The sequence below is a fragment of the Macaca thibetana genome, chromosome 11, assembly GCF_024542745.1.
Source record: "Macaca thibetana thibetana isolate TM-01 chromosome 11, ASM2454274v1, whole genome shotgun sequence".
NCBI classification, from domain to species: domain Eukaryota; kingdom Metazoa; phylum Chordata; class Mammalia; order Primates; family Cercopithecidae; genus Macaca; species Macaca thibetana.
Window position 1 is genome coordinate 42153844 of NC_065588.1, and position 13497 is coordinate 42167340.

The 13497-nt window shown below is 36.2% G+C and overlaps 1 protein-coding gene across 2 annotated transcripts in view; it reads right to left on the reverse strand.

The window, feature by feature from the left end:
- Positions 1 to 507: 507 nt before the first annotated feature.
- SCAF11 (SR-related CTD associated factor 11) overlaps positions 508 to 13497 on the reverse strand; it is a 77169-nt gene continuing 64179 nt past the window's right edge. Inside the window, exons 10-15 of one of the 2 annotated variants that reach the window (XM_050746853.1) lie at positions 13004 to 13110; positions 7683 to 10400; positions 6277 to 6623; positions 4428 to 4598; positions 3909 to 4028; positions 508 to 3640 (exon numbers count right to left, since the gene is read on the reverse strand). In XM_050746853.1, coding sequence (XP_050602810.1) covers positions 3494 to 3640; positions 3909 to 4028; positions 4428 to 4598; positions 6277 to 6623; positions 7683 to 10400; positions 13004 to 13110 — 3610 coding nt within the window. In that variant the 3' untranslated portion in view covers positions 508 to 3493. Of the gene's footprint in view, positions 3641 to 3908; positions 4029 to 4379; positions 4599 to 6276; positions 6624 to 7682; positions 10401 to 13003; positions 13111 to 13497 lie in introns of both variants that reach the window. The other variant, XM_050746851.1, reaches the window with a different exon arrangement.

Consider the following 13497-nt stretch of genomic DNA (forward strand, 5'->3'; position numbering starts at 1 on the left):
ACCGGGTTAGCCAGGATGGTCTCGATCTCCTGACCTCATGATCCGCCCGTCTCGGCCTCCCAAAGTGCTGGGATTACAGGCTTGAGCCACCGCGCCCAGCCCCTATCATTTTTTGACAAAATAATAAGCTATAATTTTTATTAAAATGGAAAATTCTCAGTACATCATTAAGTGAAAATGAAAGGTTACAACATAATTATGTGCAGTTTGTTTGGCATTAGTTGTTACCTTTGGTAGGATTACAGGTGATTTTTCTCCTTTTTCAGTGTCTTTTACACATTTACTAAAGTTTTTCTAATTTCTTACAATAATTATGTAATTAGGGGAAATGCCATTAAAATATATGCTTATAGCTAACTCTAGGCTTGCTTTAGAGCTTGGGTATTATGTAACCATGATGCGAATGACTTTGGTACAAATCCAAGTAACACTTCAACACATTTGTAAGGAATTATAATCAACAAGTCACCATTCCCCTGGAAACTTAATAATAAAATGTTAAAGACATTAGTTTATCAAAAGAATTTATTAGAAAATATTACACACTACATACATATTTATTTAAGAGTATAATTTCAGTAGACAGCACTCCAACTTCATAATAAAAACAATATCTCATGGACCCTGGGGCAATCACTGTGCTTCTGAAGCTACATCTTTTGGATGGAACATTCAAGCAGTATACACTGTGGGCATTTAAAGGAAGGTAAGAGAAAAAAATGTGGTAATTACCAAAACAAATTTTAAAAAAGCACAAAACTTTTAGAATGTTAATGGATAACTACTATTAGTCTCAAAATTCTAGGCATTTCTATAAAACATCGGTCAATGTGACTAGTAAATGAAAGGGACCAAGGTTTCAAAGATCAAGTCAATACTGAACCTTGATAAATAACAAGAGGAAATGTAACTCCACAAAATGTTTCTGATTAAGTTTGTGCCCATGCAAAATTAACATAAATTTCTTAAAGAATGAGGAATGTTAAAGCAATGTATTTTTTCAACATAAAGCATGCATTTTCTAATACATTCTTAAACATTTCAAAATTTTAAAAGTTTGAATTCTAATCAAATAACACTCTTCATTAGCTATTAATGCAGTCTAACCAGTGCCCCAATCAGATATGGAACACACACTTGTTATTGTCATGGAAATAATTCATGGGAGTGCTACTAAAGATATATGAGACTTCAACTCTTGACCACACCACTTTTGCTCCAAAACTTTAGAACTTGTTTGCAAAAGCTAAATGGTATAAAGCACATTTTAAAATGTCACCCAATTCTCAAATGTCACTGAAAGAAAATGCAGGAAAAGTATGTATTGTGTGATTAATCAACTTAGACACAGCAATTTGCTGCAAAAATTTCAAAGTATGAACTAGCCTTAACTCAAAATACTTTGAACATTCACAAAATTGTTTGTAGAGTTCTAACCTAAAACAACTAAGGAGGTGTGCCTTGATATTCTGAAACACTGTCTTAATACTTTATTAGAAGAAATACACTTGAAATTTCTTTATCATAATCTAAATGCAAACTTTAAAAATATATACCAGTAGAATACCATATTACAAATGCCCAGAAATGTAGAATGAAGGTCAAAAACTGCTTGGAAATATTTTTATGATTAAACTCATAACTTAACAAAGCTTATGAACTAGCACAATCATTATGGGGCCAACATTTCAAGATATTTTGCCTATCAAAGCTAGCACCAGGAAAAGTATTATGCACGTAAAATTGAGAAACAGATAATCCTTACTTTAGAAAAGCACAGTTCTACAGAGTATTGCTCTGGCTAGTTTAGCTAGTAAAAGGGTCAGTTTATCTCATGGAGGCATGTATCTCCTTGGATCCATTAACTTATCTGAAGAACTTTCCAGGTACTTGGTATGTACTGAAAATTCCTACTGGAATCAGAGTTTATCATGGAGAAAACGCATTGTTCTTTCAAGATGCCAGTTAAAATAATGGCACGATAAACATTTTAAACTTACCTTTTATAAAAACTGAGATATTCTAGTACTAAAAAGAGGAAAACAAACAAACAAAAAAAACAAAACAAAAAAACAAATCCCTAGTCCCTGAAAGGCTAACCAAGACTCCATTATTCAATTTTCCTCTGCATTTCTAAAACACAGGTTTCATTGGCTAGAATTTTAGAATTCTGCAACATGGCTAATGGCTACCACCTGATCACCAAATTAACACTTCATTCATCGTAACAAGTGTGAAAATAATTTCATCAGTGATTAAACAACGACTTTATGCCAGTGCCATGAGTCTTGTAATTCTTAGTCCCAAGGAAGGGAGGATAACAGCTTAACAGCAATTCTCAAATTGGCACAAATAATTTATCATCTGCAATGGGTAGAAGAAGATACTACGAAAGAACATAATTTCTACAAAGTCAACACTTTTTTTTTTTTTTTTGAGATGGAGATTTGCTCTTGTTGCCCAGGCTGAAGTGCAATGGCACGGTCTCGGCTCACTGCAACTTCTGCCTCCTGGGTTCAACTGATTCTCCTGCCTCAGCCTCCCGAATAGCTGGGATTACAGGCATGCACCAACACGCCTGGCTAATTTTTGTATTTTTAGTAGAGACGGGGTTTCACCATGTTAGCCAGGCTGGTCTCGATGATCTAACCTCAGGTGATCCACCCGCTTCGGCCTCCCAAAATGCTGGGATTATAGGCGTGAGCCATCATGCCCGGCCAAAAGTCAACAATTTTTCCAAATCTTTTTCTTCAAAGTCTTCAACAAAGACTTTGAACTGCCAAAGTTGTAATCTAGTAAGTCAAACTGCTTATCTCAATTCAGGGTAAAAAAAGGCACAAAAGAAAAACAAGCAGCATAACCTTTATTTGGTCATACAACAGGTGAAGAGTGTCTCAATGTTTTGAACACTAAATTTTACTCATGTGATAATTTTTTTCTATCTAGGCAATTTATTCAGATATGTGCTTTAAAAATACACATTAGGAACTCTGCAACTGATATGTTCTATTTAATATTAGAAACATTTTTCATGGTAATACATTATTTAACTTTCTATAATTAGAGGGAAAAAATCAATCATAAAGATCATACTTTATATTTTAACCTGACAGAATAAATGCATTTTATATATATATATCTTTGAAAACCAGTGCACTTAGAAGTTTCTAATTTATGCACTCCATTGCTCTAATCAAAAAGCTATACATCTTTCAGTATCCACACTATAACACAGTCCTAGTAAAGATGCACATTCCTTTCAACACTTTACTTTCCCTTGAATTTTGTGGGGGAGGTTGGAGGGGAAGGAAGGATACAGAAGTTGCAGTGCAGACCTATATTTATTTAGAACAAAACATCATATCCTATGTTAAAAAAATAATTTTATCAAAACCAAATTTCAATCACAGTTATGTATGATTTTCAGTTAATGGTACATGTTGAAATTGCACTTTGCAGATATCCTGATAATGTCTTTGACAGCGTCCCCATTTCAGCCTATGTTTTTTTCAGTAGACACAGGTTCTTCCAGAGTTTTCTTTTGGCTCCCCTTCCGTGAATATTTGTATTTGTCTACATAGGCTTTAACCAGATTTGCCACTTTAGTAGAATTTACTTCTCCACTCTTACTATGACAAACCTAAGAAAAAAGGGGTGGAGGGTAAACTTTTTTCATGCTTAAAGGGATTAAAGCCAAAATAGAAAGCTTTGTGAAAAACAACCCCAAAGAGATAACCAGACTTATTTTCATGTTTCATTATCTCATACAAACTAGTCAAAAGGCAAAAAAGTAGACAGGAATTAGTAGGAGCTAGCTTTTATTATTTTAATTAAACCTCAGCATTCATTTATTAAAACAGAGGTGGTTCAAAACAATGTGCACATACTCCACTAAAGGCATAACTTACTTTATCTACTGCTTTCCGTACAATTTCTTTATATTCTTCCTTGGTGATATCTTTATTTTGGTAAAATGGCTTAATGGCCAATTTTACCTCTTGTGCTGCTTTTTCTTGAATTTGCAATTTCTGATGAGAAGAAAATGTATAATTTATTATTAACCAGTCATATGCTCTCACGAAATTTCAAACAAGAAATTGAAAATACTTCACATTTACAATAAGAGACTCTCCAACTATTAACGTGACAAATACAAAACAGTTTATTTACTAAAACATATCAAACATTTCTAAAAACAACTGTCAAGTATTACCAGTAATTTACTGGACATCAACTCATCTAGAGAGAATCCTTCAAATAATACTGGCATTTAGACTGCCAATAAGAAATTCCCTTCACCACTCATACAATAAAAAGCTGATATTTTTCACCTTTATCATATACAGAATTATGGAGGTTGCTCTCAACCTTGAACTTGCCTTGTCTGTCTTCGAGCTATCTGCGCTGGCTTCCACTGTAACACTTACTTTGCTTTCTGCCAATTTTACAGCAGCAATAGAGGCTTTGCTGTGACTTGATGACGAAGTATTACCAGAACTTGGTCCCTGAACCGTTCCCGTATTTCCTGGGGCTGCTGTTGGAGCAGGCAAAACTGGTGTACTCATGTTATTACTTACATGAGAAGAACTAGGAATACCCTGTGTTAAAGAGTTATCATCAGTTAATGAATTACTTGTACTCAATAGAAGTCTTTTAGTGATGTATTAGAAATAACATTAAAAAACACAAAGCAAACCAACCTTAGTACTAAAGAAAAATGCATATTTCAGGTAATTATATCTAAAGGGCCCTTTAAAGAAAAATGATTAACACTCTTAAACAGGGCCTTATTTAGATATGTCAAGATGAGTTTTAAATTATATATATGGATTGTAACCTTCTGACAGCAACACTAAAAACAAGGAGGAGAAGAGCTTTTAAAGAACTGTATCTTTCCTGCAAGGATATTCAGGAATATTAATGAAAATAAGTGCCCCCACTTTAAAGATTGGAAAAAATAAGGCAGTAAAATCAAATGGCTTGTAGTAAGTTGATAGGAGAAAAAGATTAAGATACAAAATACTAAAATCCAATTTCCCTATTCTTTCAACTCTATCGTACTGTCAGGATTCTACTTTTATTTATTTATTTATTTATTTATTTATTTATTTAGAGACGAAGTCTCACTCTCTCCCACGCTAGAGTTCAGTGGCACAATCTTGGCTCAATGCAATCTCTGACTACTGGTTCAAGTGATTCTCAAGCCTCAGCCTCCAAGTAGCTGGGATTACAGGCATGCATCACCACGCCTGGCTAATTTTTGTATATATATTTTTTTCAAGACAGAGTCTTGCTCTGTCACTCAGGCTGGAGTGCAGTGGCACGATCTCAGCTCACTGCACCCTCCAGCTCCTGAGTTCAAGCAATTCTCCAGCCTCAGCTTCCTGAGTAGCTGGGATTACAGGTGCCCGCCACCACACCCAGCTAATTTTTGTATTTTTAGTAGAGGCAGGGTTTCACCATGTTGGCCAGGCTGATCCTGAGCTCGTGATCCGTCCACCTTGGCCTCCCAAAGTGCTGGGATTACAGGCGTGAGCCACCGTGCCTGGCCTAATTTTTGTATTTTTGGTAGAGATGGGATTTCACCATGTTGGCCAAGCTGGTCACGAACTCCTGACTTCAACTGATCCACCTGCCTTGGCCTCCCAACGTGCTGGGATAACAGGTGTGAGCCACCGTGCCCGCCTAGGATTCTAAAATTTTTTAAAGGCAGTCATAAAATTATAAGCAACACAATGTTTGCAAATTATTCAAATTTTCTATGTCTCACAGAGGCACTTCTCCTTTCTTTTCAGCATGATAAATTCATGAAAATGAAACACAGATGGTAATGGATAATGAACAGCTTTATCTAGTGTTTGTCTGAACAAGACAATAAAAACTTCATCATAGTACTTAATCACTAATTCCCACCGCCCCATACACCCCCCATAAACAATGCAAAACAGCAGAAAAATGTAAAGCGCCCACCACTTGATCCTAATTTGGTTTATAATTTGGTTTACTTAATATGAAAAAAAAAAATCCTGTTCAGATATAAGTAACAGCATATATGTAGCTTGGATTTGGTAATAAGTATTTAATTAATTTTCTAATTTGGGAGTTGGGGGGTTTTGAGAAGGATAGTGAAAGAGGGACTATGAAGGTTTACCATAACTAAAATCAAATAAACAAATTGTTTTTGAATGCCAGGATGCCTTTTTTTGAACATCTGTCCTGAACAGCTAAATGTTTACAATGGCTATATTGATTAAACTTGAATTGCTAAAAACATACCTGCAATTGCTTTCCATCTGGTTGTGAAGTAATGTAGTTGACTTGTTGGGATGGTGGGGGAGGAGGTGGTGGTGGTGGTAATCCCTGAGATACACCGGTAGGAGCGGCTACCTGCATGAGGGGCACTCCTGTGTGGAGATGCAAGGGTAGCTGAGGATGAACATTAAATGGATTGCGCTGGATGTTCATCAAAGGAGTATGAACACCCACTGGATATGGGAAGATATTCATAGGCTGGTGTTGTGCATTCATTTGTTGCTGCATTACATTCATTTGTGGTTGCATCATATTTATAGGTAGCTGAGAACCATCAACTTGCTGGTTTGTTTGGTCTTTTAGGCTAGAATCTATCAAAAGAAAAAAAGCTTGTGAAAAAAATCATGTTATAAATCTCTATAGACAGAGAAACAACCACTGGTTACAGTAAAATTAAATAGCAATTAATAGGCTCAGTATAACAGTACCAATCTCCAACTGCTTAATTTTGTCCTGTCATTTCTAAATAATGTGAACTGATTTTCTAACTGAAAGAAAACATTTGGCCAGGCGCGGTGGTGCAAGCTTGTAATCCCAGCACTTTGGGAGGCTGAGGCAGGCGGATCACCTGAGTTCAGGAGTTCGAGAGCAGCCTGGCCAACATGGTGAAACCCCATCTCTACTAAAAAATTACAAAAATTAGCTAGGTGTGGTGGTGGGCGCCTGTAATCCCAGCTATTCGGGAGGCTGGAGAATCGCTGGAGCCCAGCGGGTGGAGGCTGCAGTGAGCAGAGATCATGCCATTGCACTCTAGCCTGGGCAAAAAAAGAGAAACTCCACCTCAAAAAACAAAACAAACATTCACCTGAAAATATGTTTTAAGAGTAAGTTCATGCAAAACATACATCAACAATCAGTAGCTCAAGAAACTGACTAGTTAAAAAAATCACATAAAATTTAGTTACTAAATTATACGATTATTCAATTTTTATATCTTCAACAGCCTTTTTCTTGCAATGTTCTTAACAAGAAAAAAAAAGGAAATATAAATCTTTACTATTAAAACAATGGCTTATTTTATTTGTATGAGAACAATTATCAAAAAAATTAAAAGTATACATATCTGAAATCAACAAATTAGAGGTTAAATCCTGCATAGGAATATCCCAAACTCTTCTGTTGTAGCAAACAGTGCTGAAAATATTTAAGTCTTTGGCAAGGTCTGGAGCAGAGGTAGCGTTAATAATATACTTATGTAGATAAATGTGCGTGTATATACATTTATATAATGCAAAGTGACCTGCAAACAACTAGGGTTCAGCTTATTATAAAAACTACAAATAAGGATCATTTCAACTCACACAAATAACATATTAAATTTATAATTATTCGAATAAAACAGTATCAATAAACCAACAAGAATACATTACCCTGTCCAGATGTTTCCTCCTCTTGTTTCATCCATCCAGACTGTGGACCTGTAGAATTTCTGCCTCGTCGCGAGTAGTAGTTTTGTACATCTGCTGGCAAAGTCTTTCTCACAGCCCAGCTAGATGCAGATGTCCATCCAGATCTATCTGCTGGTGTATCAAATGAGAACTCCTGTTCACTTTTCCGCTTATAGGACTGCTGTTCCACAAACTTGAAAGATTCACTCCCTGAACTGTTTGAATTCCCTGAGAGTGGTTTTCGATTTTGCCACCTATTTTCATTCTGATCTTTATAGGCAAAACTACTTCTGTAAGTGCCTCTGCCACGGTTGCCTCTGCCTCTACCACGGTTAGATACCCAACCAGAACCAAAGTTTTTATTCCAAGAATTTCCTGAATTTTCATTTCTATTTTCTTCCCAGTGAGACTCTTTCAACTTTTCTGGATTTCTGGTTCTTGGATCAGGCCCAGAGTTTATTTTTTCTGTTATCCAACTGGGACAGTCATTTCTATGTTTGTCAGCAGAATTTGGATCATCAGCATCTAGATGGATGTCATTTTTTTCTTTTCTTGTATTTTCATTCTGTTTCTCTGGGTCATTCTTTCTGTACCGATCATTTCCTCGTGGACATCTCCAACCATCATTTGCCCATCTTCCCTTCCACCGGGGAGAGTAACTATCTCTGTCAATTCTACCAAATGATGAACTCTTACTTTTTGCTCTACATCTTGAGGGGGACCTAGAATGAGATCTGGACCTAGACCACTTTCTGGTTCTCCTCTCTCTCTCTCTCCTCTGCCCATCTCTATCACTTTCTCGTTCTCTGCTCTGGGACCTGGATTTTTCTCCTGGGGAGGAATCTTTCACTCTTGGCTGAGATCTTTTGTTCTCTCTAGAAGTTTCTCTTCTTGGTGACAGTGATTCAGATCTTCTGCTTTCCCTAGTAGTATCCCTTTTTGGAGACCGAGACTGAGATTGTCTCCTTTCTCTTGCAATATCTTTTTTTGGGGACTGAGAACGGGATTTTTTCCGGCCTCTGGCTGACTCATTCTTAGGAGATGGTGATTGAGACTTCCTGCTTTCTTTCCCAGTTTCTCTTCTGGGAGATGGAGACTGGGGCCGCTTCTTTTCTTGTGGAGTGTCTTTGTTGGGAGACCAAGTTGTAGATGGAGAATGAAATCTAGATCTTCGAGTACGAGGCTTTCTGGCTTTATCTATGGTATCTTTTGGGCTTTCAGATGGTTGAGAAACAGTTTCAACCTTTTCATCTGCAAGATCAGAAGATGGCATATTATTTTCGGAACTGTGTGTCACAGAATTGTCATTCATTTGCTTAAGATCAGCATTTACAGATGGTTCAACTTCACATTCATTTTGGTCACTGCAAAATGAATCACACTCCATAGGTATCATTTCATTGTTGTCCTCACTAAAATGCTTCTGAATCTGTTCAATGTGTGTTTTAGGCAACTCTGTAGATCCAGGATGTTCGGTCAGCGATTCATTCTTTTCTTCTAAAGATTTTTCCAATTTGGTGTTCATAAGATTATTTTTTAATAAATTATTTTCAGAGTCTTGAACATTATTGAAATCTTCATTCCCAAAAGTATCACATGTTGCAATTATTTCTACATCTTCAGTTTCAACACACCCAAGCAATTGAACCTCTGGGCTCTCAATAGATTGTCCGTCCACCGTTTGTATAATTTCACCCTCAGAAGATTTTAACTTGGGGCTCTCTATAAGCTCCTCTGTTTTTAGTGTAGAATCTTTATGTTCAGTAACTTCTACTATGGAACTCTCTGTCATTTTTTCTTCATTAACCACTGACTCTACATTCTCAGATAACTCACTTAGGGGACTAGATACAGGTTGGTGCACTTTGCTTTCAGATGTTAAACATGTAGGAAAATCATTTGGAAGATGAACTGTACATATATCTGCCTTTACCTCTGATTCTGAAAGTCCAGATATTGGGTCTTGCTTTTCCAACGGATCACCTCCTTTTCCAAAAATATTTTTAGAAGTCTCACTTTCCAAACACAAAACTTTAGCCTCTATACCTGTATTCTCAAGTTTTTTAACTTCCCCTTCCTCACCAACTAGCATAGGAGGATCCTGAGCACAAGACTCAGAAGATGAAGATTCTACTCTTTCCTCTGTATCATGATTTGCAGTATGCTTCTTACTTTCTTCTATTTGCTCATTGCAACTTTTCAAGCAATCAGCAGACTGGTTTTCTACATGTGTCTGCACAGTACAAATGTTACTACTGTCTACATCTGATTGGTGCTCTTTTTCTAACACAGGTGATGTGTCAGATTCTGCTGTTTCTTCATCTACTGAATCATTGGAAGATGATTTTTCAGGGGCAGCTACAGAGCTCCGAAGTTTCTTTTTCAGTAAAGGTGGTTTTCTTCCTCTTCTTACAGACTTCCGTTTTGGAGCCTGTCTTGTTTGCTTTTCTGACTCAGCTGAAGAGGGAACACTTAAAGATGGATTACTGTTACCTGGGGCATCACACCCAGAATTGTTTGATATTGGGGATCTCTGAGACTGACTGGCTGTTTCGGCTCTTGTGTTACGTGTAGACCTCCTCGTAGGAGTTGTCATTGCAGGTTTCCGTCTTGATCCTCTGGTATTTGATGTACCAGAAGTTTGCTTCTTTTCTTCCCCTTCTTGAGGATGTGCTAATGCATATCCTTTGCAAGAAGTACCTAATATTTTTTTAAAAAAATAAAGGGTAAAAAATATGTGTTTTAAGAAACAGTAATTTGGCTTTAGCTAATTTTAGCATAAAACAGTCTGCAACAGAGTGAAACAAAATACTTACAAATAAAACTATTAATAAATGCACAGCTACTAACCTCTGAGTAATATGAGGTATTCATCAACTTTCTTAATGACACTGAAATAAGTTATAACTAGATTTGGTCCAAGTGGGCAATTTTATAGAGAAAAAAAAGGAAAATAACTTTTGGTCTCGTAACTGCTACTTGCTTAATTTTTTTTTTTTTTTTTCAGAGACAGGGTCTCACTCTGTCACCCAGGCTGGAGTGCAATGGTGTGATCACTGGAGCAATCATCGCTCACAGAAGCCTCAACCTCCCAGGCTCAAGCGATCCTCCCGCCTCAGCCTCCTGGGTAGCTGGGACTACAGGCACGCGCTACCATGTCCAGCTATTTTGTATTTTTAATAGAGACAGGGTTTCGCCATGTTGCCCAAGCTGAAATCAAGTGATCTGCCTGCCTCGGCCTCCCAAAAGTGCTGGGAATACAGGCGTGAGCTACTGCGCCCGGCCATGACCTGGGATTATCTAGGCAAAAGGAGAGAGAAAATGGTCAAGTTATTCATGAATTAATAAAGACTCAAACTATTTATTAATAATTAATTAACAGATGTTACTTCTAAAGATCTATGGTTTGGATATGAAAGCCTGAAACAGGAGACTTCGAATCAGCTCCTCAAAGCCTCCAAGTTGTAATTTCTAAAAACTGTAGAAGAGAGTTTCTAGTTGGAATATTTTTTATTTTTAAAACTGACTGACAGATAAAACTGTATGTGTTTACCATGTACAACATGATGTTTTGAAGTACATAAACATTGTGGAATGACCAAATCTAGCTACTTAATATATGTGCTACCTCACATAGTTACAATTTGTTTAGTGAGAACACTTTACATCCACTCTCCAGCAATTGTCAGATATAGTTGACCCTTTAACAACAAAGGGATTAGAAGCACCAACCCCCCACACAGTCAAAAATTGGCATAGTTTTTACTCCCCGAAACTGAACTGTTGTTCACCAGACTCCTCACCGATAACAGTGAATTAACATATTTTTAATGTTATATGTGTTACATACTGTATTCTTACAATAAAAGAAGCTAAAGGTTATTACAAAAACCATAAGAGAAAATACATTGCAGTGCTATACTGTATTTACTGATACCCTAAGTTTGTATCATTTTTTTTTTAATATATCATTTGTTTACAAGATGAATCATCTGTCTGAAATGGTGGGCAATTGTAGCTATAGATCTCGATCAGTTCCTACCAAGGAATTAAACTTCTTCTCATAAAGCCATAACTTTGCTTCTTGGGAGCACTTCCTACATCACCAATGGCACTTCATGTGGGTCCCAAAGGTGTTACTCAAGGTTTACAGTATTGCACTAAACACTATGAAAAATACGCAAGCACTGCAAGAGATCACTTTTTACTGTGATATGCAATCTATTAGAAAGACAAATGCTCACATGGAGATGATTACATTACACCAAGTTTTGCAGGTTTTTTTTTTTTTTTTTTGAGACAGGCCCTTGTTCTGTTGCACAGGCTGCAGTGCAGTGGTGCAATCACAGCACATTGTAGCCTCAGCCTCCACTTGAGCTCACCAAAATAGCAACAGGTGGCAGCCACAAAAATTATTACACTGGTAAATATGCACTATATTTAATTTTACACAGTTATGAGTTAATACTGTATCTTTACAGCTGTTTACATTTCTCATGACTGCAAATGGTGGAACCATGTAGTTTGAGTGTGTATATGTTTTGATAAATTTTAACTTTTTATCATAGATATGTATATATTTTATGGTAGTAAATGATGAAATAGACTAGTATCTACATATATTTCATGCATTAATGACATACCTTTTCCTTAATTTTTTCACTATTTATAGACTATGCGATTTGTCTGTTTTTTCATTGTTGCAAATCTCCAAAAATTTTCCGATATATTTATTTTTTTAAATTCATGTATAAATATCGCCACCCAGTTAAAACCTGTGTTTTTCAAGGGTCAACTGCATTATTATAGTCATCACGTTACACAATAGACCTTTAGAACTTATTCTATCTAGCTGAAACTTTCTATCCATTGACCAACAACCTCCACCCCACCAGGCTACCCCACGCCCTAGTCTATAGTCTAGTTCTATGAGATCAACTTTTTTAGATTCCACATGTAAGTGGATCATGTGGTATTTCTTTCTGTGCCTGCCTTATTCACTTAGTATAATGTCCTCCAGGTTCATCCATGTTGACACAAAAGACAAGATTTCCTTCTTTTTGTAGCAGAATAATATTCCATTGTGTGTATATAGGATACATACAGTGTGTGTATGTACACACACACACTCTAGTTGAAGCAATTTTAAAGTTAAGTCGCTGTCCAAATATTTATAGAAGTATTTACAAGTTACTATGCCTTACTTTACAGCTTTTCTAAGTCATCAAACACACATTTTTATGAAACTGGAAGAAAATAATAACAACAATTTTTAAAGTAGAAAATGATTTCACAAACTTTACCAAAATGTTCTAAAGATATGGTACTTGTTGGAAAAATAGTTCTTGGCAACGTAGAAGAAATGAGAGGAAGGACTTCTGTTTCAACATTCCAGGGTATAAAAGCAATTCTGAAAACATAATAAAAATATTTTTGTTTAAATGGTTTAAAAAATTAAACCAGCAATCTAAAAGTATTAATTCTCTAAATCAGGTTAGCAATATTAAAATACAGTGCTTGAACGTTTTTTGCCCAAATAACTAAAAATGTAAATTCAAGGTTACTCCTTGTCTGAAGTAGCTACCAATTGGCTGCAATTCAGAAAAAAATCTTTAAAACTATGTTTTTCTGATAAATTCATGGCAAAGAAAAGATGAAAGCAACTTAACACAGACGTTTCTCTTTGAAATAATTTATGTAGTATTTTGACAAGATATTTTCCAGCTTTCATCATGTTCTTCACTAGTCTAAAAAAATAAAATCAACTTTGAGGTGTAATTCAACATAAAATGCACAG